Below are 14,431 nucleotides of genomic sequence, written 5' to 3' on the forward strand. Positions count from 1 at the left end.
GGAAGGGCATAAAAAGCCCTCCCCCTCCCTGGCTGGAGTTTCAAGTCCCTGATGATGGCAGGCAAAAGCCACTGCTGTTTTCTCTTCCAGTCTTCGATCTTCAAGGAGAAAAATTGGAATTTGGCACCAAACATGTATGTTTTCCAGAACACTAATAGGGTGGTCCTTTATCCTTGGGCTTTGCAAGCTTTTAGTAAAAAGCATAGAGTTTAGTGTGCCATGAGAAGGAAATCACTGATTTGATTATCCACAGAATTTGCTATCCACAAGAGGTTTGGGAACGGATCCCCCGTGGATATCAAGGGTCCACTGTAAGTCCCTTGTATTTCTGACTTGGATTGTGTAGAACAGGGGTGTCCAAAGTTTTTGGCAGGAGGGCCACATCAGCTCTCTGACACTGTGTCGGGGGCCGGGGAGAAAAAAGAATTAATTTACATTTAAAATTTGAATAAATTTACATGAATGAATATATTAAAGATGAACATATATGACTGAATGAAGGTCTTGCAATAGCTCAAGGCCTATAAAAGGCCTTGCACAAAGCAAGGCTGGCCTTTCCTTTGCTGCTGCTGCTACTGCATCACAGACTTGAAACAGCAAGCAGTGGAGGAAGCCCTCATCCCACAGCTCACGCAAGAGGTCAAACAGTCGCCCTCATGCTGAGAGCAGTTGCGTCAGGCCAGTGCAGGCTCCAACAAATCTCTGGAGGGCCAGAGGCTCATTGGAGACTGGGGGCTCCCTGAGGGCCTCATTGAGAGGCCTCGAGGGCCGCAACTGGCCCCAGGGCCAGGGTTTGGGCACCCCTGGTGTAGAACAAGGGAGAGAGGAACTGGAAACATGAAGACAGTTGGAAATTCACGTTAAGAAAAATTAGCAAAAACTTGCCCCAAAACCCAAAACAGGCTTTTCAACAGAACGACCAAACAAACCTTTAGGAAACTTCCTCAGACTTTTAGGCATCCATGCAGCTCTGGGCTTGTCCCATTTCTCAACAGGTCAGAGCCTGTGTGGTGCAGTGGTTTGAGTGTCCGACAAGGTAAGGAGATGTAGGTTGGAATCCCCCTTCAGCCAGGAAGTTCATTGGGTGACCCTGAACCAGCCATCACCTCTCAGCTTCATCTCCCTTCCAGAGTTGTTGAGAGTTTAAAATTTGGGCAGGGGGCAAAGTGGGAGAGAGAACACAAAGAAGCCAAATCATGACCCAGTTCTGAAATTTGGTGGCAACTTTTGCTGGGAAACCATTTCTCTGTTCCGTTGACTGACTCACACAAGACTCTTGCACATCAGCAAGAGGTCATAAACTGAAAATCAGCTGCCACTTTTGTTGCGACGGTGTGGCTCTCGCTTCCCATTAAGTGACAAGGACACACTTGGGTGTGTCATGATTTGCTGTGGGAAGAGCTTGCGCCCCGGGGGGGGGGGGAAGGTGGCTGTTAAAGATCGGCACCAGAATCTCCCCCATGGCAACACAATACAAACAGCTAGGTATTGTTGAGACTGCTCCCATTTCACTCTCACAAAAGGCAAGCTCAGGACAAGATCAATCCTCTGGGTGGTGTTTCACTCTAAGAAAAACTGTATTCTACATCATATGTGGATTCTTGGAATAATGCAGTGGGCCCTTGGTATCCATGGGGAATCCATTCCAGGACCCTCTGTAGATACTGATTTCTGTGGGTAATGAAATCCATGGCTGGAGAGCTTCAGAACACCACCGAATGAGACCTGAGGTTGCTGGTGTTCTAAGGCCCTTCAGCCAACATGGGCTCAGCATCCACAGTTAGTGATAAGGAGGGCCCACCATATTGTTGTGTTTCATCAAGAGGAGCAAAGAGGTGTGTAGGACTCTGAAATAGCGCCCACAGGAGTCAGGGGTCTTGCTCTGCTCCCACCAACCCAGAGACAACTTCAGGGGTCAACTAGGTTGAAGAAGGTTGAAAGTCGCTGCGCTAGAAGTTAGATCTCAGAGTGGAGAGTGGGCATACCTTATCTTTAATGTGTATACCTGGCAAGGCCTGCCCATGAATGCCAAGAGGCTGTGCAGTGCCCAGCCTGCCATTTCACATGATATATCTTGAACTACTAATAACCTACTGGTTGGCAACCTTCAGTCTCGAAAGACTCTGGTATAAGCCTACAGCACCCGGGATTCCCAGGCGGTCTCCCATCCAAGTACTAACCAGGCCTGACCCTGCTTAGCTTCAGAGATCATTGTATCAGCCTACAGCACCTGGTATTCCCAGGCGGTCTCCCATCCAAGTACCAACCAGGCCTGACCCTGCTTAGCTTCAGAGATCATGATATCAGCCTGCAGCACCCGGTATTCCCAGACGGTCTCCCATCCAAGTACCAACCAGGCCTGACCCTGCTTAGCTTCCGAGATCATGGTATAAGCCTACAGCACCCGATATTCCCAAGCGGTCTCCCATCCAAGTACTAACCAGGCCTGACCCTGCTTAGCTTCCCAGATCATGGTATAAGCCTACAGCACCCGGTATTCCCAGGCTGTCTCCCATCCAAGTACTAACCAGGCCTGACCCTGCTTAGCTTCCCAGATCATGGTATAAGCCTACAGCACCCGGTATTCCCAGGCTGTCTCCCATCCAGGTACTAACCAGGCCTGACCCTGCTTAGCTTCCCAGATCATGGTATAAGCCTACAGCACCCGGTATTCCCAGGCTGTCTCCCATCCAAGTACTAACCAGGCCTGACCCTGCTTAGCTTCCGAGATCATGGTATAAGCCTACAGCACCCGGTATTCCCAAGCGGTCTCCCATCCAAGTACTAACCAGGCCTGACCCTGCTTAGCTTCCCAGATCATGGTATAAGCCTACAGCACCCGGTATTCCCAGGCGGTCTCCCATCCAAGTACTAACCAGACCTGACCCTGCTTAGCTTCTGAGATCAGACAAGATCGGGCATGTGCAGGATAACCTACTAATAAACTACTAATAACCTACTAATAAACTACTACTAATATATCTTGAACTACTAATAACTGAGATATATCTTGAACTACTAATAACCTACTTTAGGACAATTTTAAAAAATGTTGAAGGCTCTGTATGGAAATGCATAAAAAGTGATTATTAGAAAACCACTGTCCTGTGGCAGTGGAGGGGGGGAGTGCAAGAAGGAAAGGAAGATTGTGACTTTTCAAAAGAGTCCAGATTTTAATTGTAAAAATGCCCTCTGGCGTCTTCTCCACTCTTCTGTAGAGACTTTAGTGTATCCTATCGCAGAAGCTTAGAACTGGGTCTGTTTCCCCAATACAGGGATGTGGGAAGAAGTGAGAAATGGGATTTTGCAATCCCACAGGGCCCTTTTCATCTCCTGGGCAGACAGGCACTCTAACCATGTGTGAAAACCAAAAATAAAAATCCAGTGCTATTTTTGCACACTTGAAAATTATTCGAAGGGGAGGTGGGTCAGGGATCGGATGAGCTGGGGAACACATGGTTATTTTTGAAAGTTTGCTTCTTTTGGCTTGTTGACTTCATGCTTCTGAAGGGGATGTATGCAAATTTCCTCATATTCATGTCATTTTCTTATCAGAACTTGACCATCCATGGACTTTGTTATCTGCTCCTGGTTCCAGAACCAAACCCCTGTGGATTAGGAGGACATAAGAACAGCCCCACTGGATCAGGCCATAGGCCCATCTAATCCGGCTTCCTGTATCTCACAGCGGCCCACCAAATGCCCCAGGGAGCACACCAGATAACAAGAAGACCTGCAAGGCTTCCTGGGAATTGTAGTTAAGAACATAAGAACAGCCCCACTGGATCAGGCCATAGGCCCATCTAGTCCAGCTTCCTGGATCTCACAGCAGCCCACCAAATGCCCCAGGGAGCACACCAGATAACAAGAGACCTCATCCTGGTGCCCTCCCTTGCATCTGGCATTCTGACATAGCCCATTTCTAAAATCAGGAGGTTGCACATGCACATCATGGCTTGTAACCCGTAATGGATTTTTCCTACAGAAACTTGTCCAATCCCTTTTAAAGGACCCACTGCAATTAAATATTAGGCATACTAATGGCGAAGAAGGGTGGGGCCTTCTGCGCTGGGGGAGGAGCCTACAGTGAGCACTTTCCGTTTTTTGCCATAAATTGGCAAGGATATGAGTGTGTGTTTGAGACTGAATTGAACACAATGCTCTGCTAAGTTATTTCTCTTTTATTTAATACCTTCTTCTGCCTCATTGACTCTGCATTAATGGTGTAACTGGAGTTCCCAGGACTCTCTGTACACTGCAGATTTCACAGCTCCCTGGGCAAGAAAACCATCCCAAGCGGCTCTTTGGGATGAAACTCGCAAGTATTCCTTCCGTCCCCTTTTTCCCTCAGCCCCTTCCCGGGAGCCACTCTCACCTGGCCTACGTTTTCTTCTCGCCAAGCTCTGGTGAGACTTTTCCATCTGTCTGTCTGTCGATCAGGGCACCACGTCCAGGAGCACCACGTCCAGTTGCCATTGAATCACAGCTCTGAGAGATTCTGCTTCTTCCTTTTTGAAAACCAGTAATTGAGTTGGTTACAAGAGTTGAGATTTGGCGAGCAAGCCAAGCACCGGCAGGCTGGCTTTTGAGACTTAATTAAGCCCGGTTAAGCCAACACACAACAAATAAACTTCTGTGATTACCAGGGTAATGGCTGAAGGCTGCTGGGCCATTTTGGTCAGAGGGGAAAAGTTGATTGCTGTGAGGACAAAGTTGGATCTCACCACCCACCACCCCTTAGCAAAGTCCTGACGAAGCATCATTTTGCTCCTGTTTTAGATTCTTGCTGTAAGAATCGGAGTCCTTGTTTCAGAGCAAGCTGGCAGGGGGCTAGGGAACCCTTGAGCCAAGCCCTGTCTTGGGGTCCAGAGGGGTGCATGTTACTAGAAGAGTGGCTCCCAGGACGAGGGTGAAAGTAAAAGACAAAAGTGCTTGGAGGGTACTCCTTCCTCAGCACTCCTGCAGCACTAAGGTAGAACATCCAACAGCCTTCTCTCCTGCCCTCTATGAATGGGGAAGCCCAACTGCAGGTGGGGAAGACAGAAGCAGGTGTCAGCAGGACAAGTGGGTCGGCTGAGTGACTTGCGCTGCCCCCTCTGCTCATGTCCTGTGGGCATAAGGCAGTATCACATGGTGCTTCCCCCCAGAAATAAAGGTTCTAGAACTGATCACATGATTCTGGTGGAACAAAAGCATCAAAGGCTGTTTGTTCTGGGTTATTTAAATGGTTCTGGGTGTTTGTTGCGGTTGCATTGAGTGGCTCCTGTGAGAAACACAGTTCTGTAGGAATATTGACATATATTTTACAATCGGACCGTACAATCACACAGTAGTCTGCATCCCAAGTTGTCTCAGCTTTCGTATCTTTAAAAAAAACAAAGCAAGTTTCTAGACCTTAAGGTTGGGTGGGGTTGGGTGCCTGTCGAACTCTCAGAAGGGAAGTGGGAGACACGTATTAGGGGGCAAAGTTAAGCTACAACTCCTTGACTCCGTTCTTCACACGATTGTGTCCGTGACTTTCGGTCACCCAGAATGTTCTGTGCGTGCTGATGATGCATCCGGACATTTTTCTTGGCTGAATTAACCCTTGCAGGCACAACGCATGGCTAATCTTGTGGGTTTTTCCCCTCCTAGAGCTCCCTTCGTCAGAACACCTGAGCGTGGCAGATGCAACGTGGCTGGCCCTCAACGTGGTTTCCGGCGGCGGCAGCTTCTCCAGCTCCCAGCCCATTGGCGTGACCAAGATTGCCAAGTCGGTGATTGCTCCACTGGCTGATCACAACATCTCAGTATTCATGCTCTCTACCTATCAGACGGACTTTATTCTGGTAAGAAAATGCGACACCGGCCAGTGCTGAAAGGTGCCATGTCCCCTCTATGGGGGGCTCAAGAATCAAATGCGTAACATTACCTGAAATGGTGAATTTCAGGGGCCAAAGTTCTTGGACTGCTTTGCTGCCTGCCTTCCATAGAACTTGTGATTTTTGTGAATCTCTGTAACAGGGTGGCCAAACTTGCTTTACTTAAGAGCCACGTACGATAAACTTCAGATGTCTGAGAGCTGCAAGAGAGATGTATAAGAGCCCCAACATAATAATAATAATAATAATAATAATAATAATAATAATAATAATAATAATAATAATAATACAGGTATTTCTATACTGCCTTTCTTGGTCCTCAGATTTCTCCTTAGACTTTATTCAAGGCGGTTTACATAGGCAGGCAATTTTTAAATCCCCGTAGGGATTTTTACAATTTGAAAGAAGGTTTCTATCTTTCAAGAAACCACAACATTCAGGTGTTTCTTTCTTGATCTGGCCTCCATCCTGGCCTCCATCCTCCCACGCTCAGAGCAGATGGAATAGCTCGGCTTCAGCTTGTCAGCTGCTTCAAGGTCGCACGGTGCCAGTGGCCTCGAACCGGCGACCTTCAGATGTTATCTTCAGGCGAATGGAGGCTCAACCCTCTAGACCAGACCTCCAGTCCTTTAACAATAAAGAAGCATTTACATTCTTGAATATATTTACTCACCATGAACATGACACTTACATTTTAATCTGATGGACTCTCAGTTTGTACCCGGTAAATAAATATAAAGCTTGAAAATGTCTTATTTGCTTTTTATTTTCCTTTTATGCTGGTGAAGAAAGAGGGACAGGCAAATGGTTACAACAGACAGTTGCTCCTGAAACAGAGCTGCAGAACCTGGGAGAGATTTTCACCCATTTTCAACTGCTGTGCTCCAAACTCCCGTGGCACGCCTGGAGACCTTGCACGGCACACCAATGTGCTGTGGTTGAACACTGGTTGAACACTGCTGTCCTGGGTTCTTCTACGTTTGAATTGCTCTGCTGCTTTAATGCAACTGTGATCGTTTTATGCGTCAGAAATGCATCAAAAGGTGGTCTGTGTCAAGAAATAAAATAAACGTTTGTCCCCACGGCAGATACGCAATTAAAAGAACACGGTTGCCACTGCCTCTTTTAGAGTTGGGCCTTCAGATTTCAAGTCTGAGATGCAAATCTCAGTGCTCCAGAAATCCCACCACCTCCTAAGCAGACCATTGAGTCCCACTGTGGAACAACTGTCCCTTTCTGAGCTAACTCAGTTCTTGTTTTTCATGCATCGATTCCCCCCCCCCCAGGTACGTGAGCGGGACCTTTCGTTTGTGATGCACGCACTGGCATCGGAGTTCACCATCCTCAGAGTCGTGAACGGGGAGACGGTAGCAGCTGACAGCCTCGGGATCACGAATGGATTTCTGAAACCAAAACTGGGTATAGTCCTCTTGTGCATTCTGACTATCCCTGATTCTGGATACCTGCCCCTGGTATCCTGGCAAAACCGCTGTCTCCGTTTTGGCCTTCTGGAACTATTTGGGGGTTGCCTTCCTTGTGATGGGCTGGGTCAAGCGATGGGTCAGGAGGTGGTAGCCTCACCTACCTCACAGGGTTGTTGTGAAGGCAACAAAAGGGGAGGGACTGTGTACACCACCCTGAGCTCCTCGGAGGAAAGGCGGAATGAAAATGAGAAAAGATAAACAGAGAGTTGAGATAGTTCAAGGACCACCTTCCTCCAAGTCAATCTGCTCTTCCTGTAAGGTCCTTTACGGAGGCTCTCTTGTGGCTTCTGCCACCCTTTGTGGTGTGTTTGTCGGGGCCTTCTCAGTGGTAGCCCCTGGAACTTCTACCCTGTAAGCTGAGCCCAGCATTCTCTCTGCCTGGTTTTTTTTATCACCTGTTGAAAACTCCTGTTGTGGAATATATCACGTCTTCTGTGAAATGTCATGTCACTGTGTGCCACCTTGAATCTTGCCACCAGCATGCAAGTGTTTACAATTAATGAAGAAGCCTCGTTTGCTGTTTCTTTCCTTTTCAGTTCAGAGGCCCGTCATCCACCCCCTCTCCAGTCCGAGCAACATGTTCTGTGTCACCAGCCTTGATCCAGATACCCTTCCCGCTGTTGCTACACTCCTTATGGATGTCATGTTTTACTCCAATGGGTATGTATGATCGGCACACATCCCATGGGTGAAAGAGTGGGGGGTAATAGGATGCTGGTCTTTAGCCAGATCCAGCAGGGCTTGTCTTGTGTCCCTTTGTTCAGACAAGTGAAGTACGCAACATCTCCAAGCATGTTCCCTGGGGCATTTGGTGGGCCGCTGTGAGATACAGGAAGCTGGACTAGATGGGCCTATGGCCTGATCCAGTGGGGCTGTTCTTATGTTCTTAAACTACAATTCCCAGGAGGCCTTGCAGGTCTCTTGTTATCTGGTGTGCTCCCTGGGGCATTTGGTGGGCCGCTGTGAGATACAGGAAGCTGGACTAGATGGGCCTATGGCCTGATCCAGTGGGGCTGTTCTTATGTTCTTAACTACAATTCCCAGGAGGCCTTGCAGGTCTCTTGTTATCTGGTGTGCTCCCTGGGGCATTTGGTGGGCTGCTGTGAGATACAGGAAGCTGGACTAGGTGGGCCTATGGCCTGACCCAGTGGGGCTGTTCTTATGTTCTTAACTACAATTCCCAGGAGGCCTTGCAGGTCTCTTGTTGTCTGGTGTGCTCCCTGGGGCATTTGGTGGGCCACTGTGAGATACAGAAAGCTGGACTAGATGGGCCTATGGCCTGATCCAGTGGGGCTGTTCTTATGTTCTTAACTACAATTCCCAGGAGGCCTTGCAGGTCTCTTGTTATCTGGTGTGCTCCCTGGGGCATTTGGTGGGCTGCTGTGAGATACAGGAAGCTGGACTAGGTGGGCCTATGGCCTGACCCAGTGGGGCTGTTCTTATGTTCTTAACTACAATTCCCAGGAGGCCTTGCAGGTCTCTTGTTGTCTGGTGTGCTCCCTGGGGCATTTGGTGGGCCGTTGTGAGATACAGGAAGCTGGACTAGATGGGCCTATGGCCTGATCCAGCGGGGCTGTTCTTATGCCTTTTGTGCCCTATTGCTAGGCTTCCAGGAAGCATCTGGGGGGTAATAGGATGCTGGTCTTCAGCCGGATCCAGCAGGGTTTGTCTTGTGTCCCTAATACATTTGTTCAGACAAGTGAAGTACACAACATCTCCAAGCATCACATCTGCCCTTGCAGGAAAGGTTATAGCGTTTGGGGCTCTTCAGTCTAGAAAGACGGTTGAGGTAGGATATGATTGAGACATGTAAAATAATGCATGAGATGAAGTTCTTCTCCCTCTTCCACAAGACCAGAATCAGGGAACATTCACTCAAATTGAGTATCGGGAGAGTTAGAACAGAGGAAAGAAAATATTTCTTTACCCAGCATGTAATTAATCTGTGGAACTCCTTGCCACAGGATGCAGTGATGGAGTCTGTCCTAGATGCCCTGAAAAGGGAATTGGACAAATTTCTGGAGGAAGAGCCCATCACAGGTTACAAGCCATGATGGGCATATGCAACCTCCTGGTTTTAGAAATAGGTTCTCTCAACATGCAAGATGCAAGGGAGGGCACCAGGATGCAGCCCTCTTGTTGTCTTGTGTGTTCCCTGAGGCATCTGGTGGGCCACTGGGAGATACAAGAAGCTGGACTAGATGAGCTTTTGGCCTGATCCAGCAGGGCTCATCTTATGTTCTTATGTTGGAGAGCACACCTGCATATTTCTATGTGGTCGACCACTGAGCTACAACCTGTCCTAGCCAGATGCCAGAAGCCAGAAATAGACCTCTTTCATGAGAGGTGACCTAGTTAACCACTCTGACCTCCAGCTCTTTTTCCCCAGAGTAAAAGATTCTGTGGCAGGCAATGAAGACTCTGGACACATCCGCTTCTTCTCCTTTTCTCTCATTGAGGGTTACATTTCTTTGGTGATGGACGTACAGACGCAAAAAAGGTGAGTCTTGGATCTGCTCTATAAAGCCTTGAGGAGTTGTGCAGACACTCACAAATCAATTAGAGACTGTAGTGAGTTGGGGGGGGAAGCCCCAGAATAATCAGGGGCCTCTTACCACCCGTCTCAGAATGTATGGCCATGTAAAGAAGAGCAATGCCATGATCTTGGGGAGGTTGAGCTGTGTCTTCTATAGATAACAGAGTGGACTGGGACGAATCACGAGGTTCTCGGTTATGGATACCCACAAATCAACACTCTCTGACCCCACGACAGATGTGCTTGTGGATCAATTCCATCGTTTCCCAGAATAGTTTTATTGGCTGCCTTTATTTGTACTCTGCTGTCTCCTCTTGCAGGTTTCCTAATAATCTGTTGTTTACAAGTGCATCGGGAGAACTCTGGAAGATGGTTCGGATCGGAGGGCAGCCCCTTGGCTTTGGTAGGTCGGAACGGAGAGGTTGGCCACTGGCATCCTCCAAGTCAAACTCTGACCTTAGGGCTTGCCTCAGGGTGTAAGGAGAAACTCCCTGGAAGCAGAAATCCAGCACAGCAAGGAGAAGGTTCTTCGATAACCTTTTTGCCCTTATGCACTGATGAGCCGTTTGCCAGGAATTTCACGGAATTTCGTGAGGCAGCATTTACAAGTGAACAGCCCTCCCTCCAGTTTCCTGAAGCAAATAATCTGTTCTGTGACTTGGTTAGCAGTCCTGGATTAAATCTCACCTCCAACACAAACAGGAGGTCTCAGATTCAAACTCTGCTTTCTCTCGGTCGGTGTTTCTCCTAGGAGCCCTGGGGCTCCCTGAGACCCCTTCAGGGGCTACACGAGCCCACCCTAAGTGGCTACCATCTGCTTGGTGCTGCATCCGTATTCTAGGACTTCCCATGAGTCTGTGCATGCTCCGGTGGGACTCCCTGAGACTCCGTTTAGGAGCATAAAGGGCTCTGGAGCCCAAATTGTTTGCAAATCGCTGCTCTATAGAGGGCTGAGAAAGACCATCCTCTGCATCCCTGGAGAGCCTGCTGCCAGTCACTGCTGACCCAGAGGGACCGATGGTCTGACTCAGTAGGTGACAGATTCCAAAGGCTGTATTGACCTGCATTTTTTTCTCCTAGATGAATGTGGAATCGTTGCTCAGATTTCTGAGCCCTTGGCTGCTGCCGACATCCCTGCCTATTACATCAGTACTTTTAAATTTGATCATGCACTGGTAAGTCCCTGAAATAACTTCACCGGGGAGGGGAAAACCTAGCCTGAAAGATGCCAGGGGTTGGAGGGACAGCCTCATTGAACAGGCCACCCAATTACTGTGCTCTCTTGTTCATTTCTGTGAAACTTATGCATAGGGACTGAGGCCTGTGTGAATTTGTAGCAAGAGGTTATAGTCTCTGCATGGAGAAAACTAGCCAGTCAGGGTAAAGCAGCTCTTTCACGTGCTAGATATCTGCCTGCAAGGACATATGTGCAAGGACATATGTTGCCCAGATCAACTTGAGATCTGGGCAACCAACCTAACCTAGCTGTGTAGTGCATGTCATTTTAAAACCTGGTCAATTTCTTTCAGGCTCACAAGTGGGTCTAATGAAGGGTATTGCTTGACCAAGTCACATGCTGCGTGTTGTCCCCCAAACAAAACCAATGATGGTGTCAATTTCCTTTCCCATTATGAATGCTAAGCCTCTTCATGCAAGCCTAACCTTTTAACCTATTAAATGCTCAAGCGAACAAGCTTTCTGCTCCTTCCCTGAACTGTTGGTTTTGCCGTTGGCTGGAAGCTCTGGTGTGTACACAGTAAAAAGTCAACCTGATCTTAGATAGCAGAGGTCAGAATGTGAGAGCCATTTGGGTGATTCCCTTGAACATTAACCACCCTGATAAGATAAGTCCAGGAACAGGAATCAGAAAGCTAACACACTGCCCTAGTTCTCCACTCAGGTGATAAAAAGCTCCGTCTGGCTGCATCCAGGAATGTCCCTCTATATCCTGACACACTAGATATTGCAGCAGAATGTTTTCTTTTTGCACCTTCAGTTCACTGATGGGTGATTAGCCTCACATTTATGTGAGGGTTTAATTCTACAATTGGAAAAATAAAAATATAAAACACCTGGTTTGGCCTGCCCAGCAGTGGTGCTGTATCTACTCCAGTGGCGTAGCCAGAGGGGGTGCAAAGCACTAAGTTTTGCAGGGAGCCTCACCACAGTGTGCAAGCAGAGTGTGTAATATCCAGAACAGATCCGTCATTTACAAGCAAATGTGTGCTAATTTAATCAATGATACAATTTTAACCAATTGATTGACTAAAACAGCTATCCTATACACACCTTCCTGGGAGTAAGCCTTATCCTGAACTTGTCTTCCTTCTGAGTAGACGTGCCTAGGCTTGCACTATAATATTCCTTTTAATTGAATGATGATACCTAGCAAGAATAGAACTGGGGTATCCATCCATCCCGCCCCATTTAGATGACCTTTAACCCATTTCTACCCAGCCCACAGGTGTACACATTTGATCCCTGATGCCTATATGCAACATTGGGCAGAAATGGCTTATTGGGTGTATATGACCCTTGGTTGACCTAGAATTTATGACATTGAAAAGTTGGGTTTCTCTCTTATAACATAGCATCCTAATTTTCATTTTTTTTTTCCTCCATAGGTACCAGAAGAAAATATAAATGGTGTTATCAATGCACTGAAAGTTAGTCAAGCAGAAAAACATTAAGATCCCTCGGAGTGGGACCTGGGTGCATTTTACAACAAAATTTCTTGTTCTCAGTATTTTCTGGGAGGGAGGGGAATCAATTTTTTTTTTTTCACTCCAAAAAGATCATGGGAAGAGTGTCACAGTGCCATGAAGCCGTGGAAGGGACAAGCAGTGCTGGATAGCTTTTAAAAATTATAATTTTTAAAAATTGTTCAAGAGGGGAGGGGGAAAGGGGAATTGTTGGGACTAACAAACTGTGAAAGGTTTTCTGAAGATCCAACTCGGAAGCAAAAAGTAACCATGCTGCTTTTGTGTGTGTGTGTGTGTGTGTGTGTGTGCGTGTGTGCGTGTGTGCGTGTGTGTGAGATCAGCAACAGGACCACACAATATGGGAGGCGCAGAGAGAGAAAGAGACTACCGTAAACTCATGCAAGGGAGTACACAGGTGGCAGATAACACTTCTGGGAAAAGGATAGAGGTGGAGGGACTGAATGGAAATCTGAGTAATGATTTCTTACAGTTTCAGCTCACTTTCAGCCAGGATGGGCTCAGAGGGAGAACAGACAGCAATGGGCTCTGCATTTCAACATCCTAGGCGAGTGTGACCCTGGAGAGTGGCAGCGTGGCAGGCAGAAGGTCCCAGGTTCGAGTCCCGGTAGGTGCAGCTAGAGATGGGGGAAAAGGCTAGTCTGGACTCCTGGAAGGTTGCCACCATTCAGTGCAGACAGGATTGAGCTGTCTAGACTGATGGTCTCTCTGTTGGCAGTAGCCTGCTTTGCCTTCATGGTGACGCTTCCCTGTAAAAAGCAGTTGGGGCCCGCTCCCAGCCCGTGCTCTTGCCGTCTGCGTCTCTGAAACAAACAGGAGCTGCGCCAGTCGTGCAAGGGCAGGTGTGCAGGAGACCATCCCAGCGGACTGGGCCTTCAGTGATCCCCTTACCCCTGATGCAGAGGATTGACTTGGCGTCCAGTGGAGACTCTTTGTTTTTGTTGAAATTCCTTTTCTTAGAACCATTTGGGATCGTAAGGGGGAGGGAGGGTGGACCAGCTCAGGGCACAGTTGTTCTGGAACCAAGAAACGAGTTTGGAACGTTTTGTCCTCGAGAGACCTTCTCAATTGTCTGCCTCTCTGCAGTCTCCCAAATACATCTTTGCTGCAAAGTTTCCCAGGCTGTGTTTGTGTGGCTCCAACTCTCTTTTCATGTGTGCTGCTGCCTCCTTCGGCTACCTCCCTCCAGGCCTGGAGACATTTTAGCATGACCAAGGTAGATCTGGCACAAGGGCTGTGCTGCTCTGTGTTCAGTCTTTGCCCAGCTACAGGTCCCTAGAAGCTTGCAGGAGAGCCTGTTTGTGCTTCCCAGCCTCTGCCAGGAAGTAAGCAATAGTGGCTGATCAATTTACTTGGTGCAGCCAATCCTATAGCTGTCCTTCATCTTTTTACCTAATTTTACCTTTTTGATTCACTAGCTGCTTGCCCCTCTTGTAGCAAGGAGTTCCAGCAGTTAAAAGCACTTTTTTTTCATCTTACTGCTTTTAGGGAGCCATTATGGAAGTTTGTATGCTGAGTGAACTTCATGATATATGTTTGTCCTCCTTTCATGTCCACGACAACTGCCCAGCTACAGTCAATGCTAGCAGTCAATGCTTGTTAAAAAGAGGCTAGAGGGTCGTAATCCCCCTAGAACAGGGGTTCTCAGAGTGTGCATCACAACACCTTAGGGCATCACAGCAGTCAGAAGGGTGCCATGGGATGTCCCTATTCCTGTTCCTTCAGGCGTCACCAGCTTGGATTTTGCAAAATCCCACAAGATCCAAGTTGGCAGTGATCAAATCTCACATGATGCCGCCATCTTGGATCTCACAAATTCTTGCAAGATTT

General features: G+C 47.9%; 1 protein-coding gene across 1 annotated transcript in view; it reads left to right on the forward strand.

The window, feature by feature from the left end:
• CASTOR2 (cytosolic arginine sensor for mTORC1 subunit 2) overlaps positions 1 to 13,716 on the forward strand; it is a 47,534-nt gene extending 33,818 nt beyond the window's left edge. The window contains exons 3-9 of the mRNA XM_066636138.1: positions 5,635 to 5,828; positions 7,148 to 7,280; positions 7,882 to 8,005; positions 9,735 to 9,845; positions 10,202 to 10,284; positions 10,962 to 11,056; positions 12,506 to 13,716. Coding sequence (XP_066492235.1) covers positions 5,635 to 5,828; positions 7,148 to 7,280; positions 7,882 to 8,005; positions 9,735 to 9,845; positions 10,202 to 10,284; positions 10,962 to 11,056; positions 12,506 to 12,571 — 806 coding nt within the window. The 3' untranslated portion in view covers positions 12,572 to 13,716. The remainder of the gene's footprint in view (positions 1 to 5,634; positions 5,829 to 7,147; positions 7,281 to 7,881; positions 8,006 to 9,734; positions 9,846 to 10,201; positions 10,285 to 10,961; positions 11,057 to 12,505) is intronic.
• Positions 13,717 to 14,431: the final 715 nt, after the last annotated feature.

This window comes from Tiliqua scincoides, chromosome 8, assembly GCF_035046505.1.
Source record: "Tiliqua scincoides isolate rTilSci1 chromosome 8, rTilSci1.hap2, whole genome shotgun sequence".
Taxonomy (NCBI): domain Eukaryota; kingdom Metazoa; phylum Chordata; class Lepidosauria; order Squamata; family Scincidae; genus Tiliqua; species Tiliqua scincoides.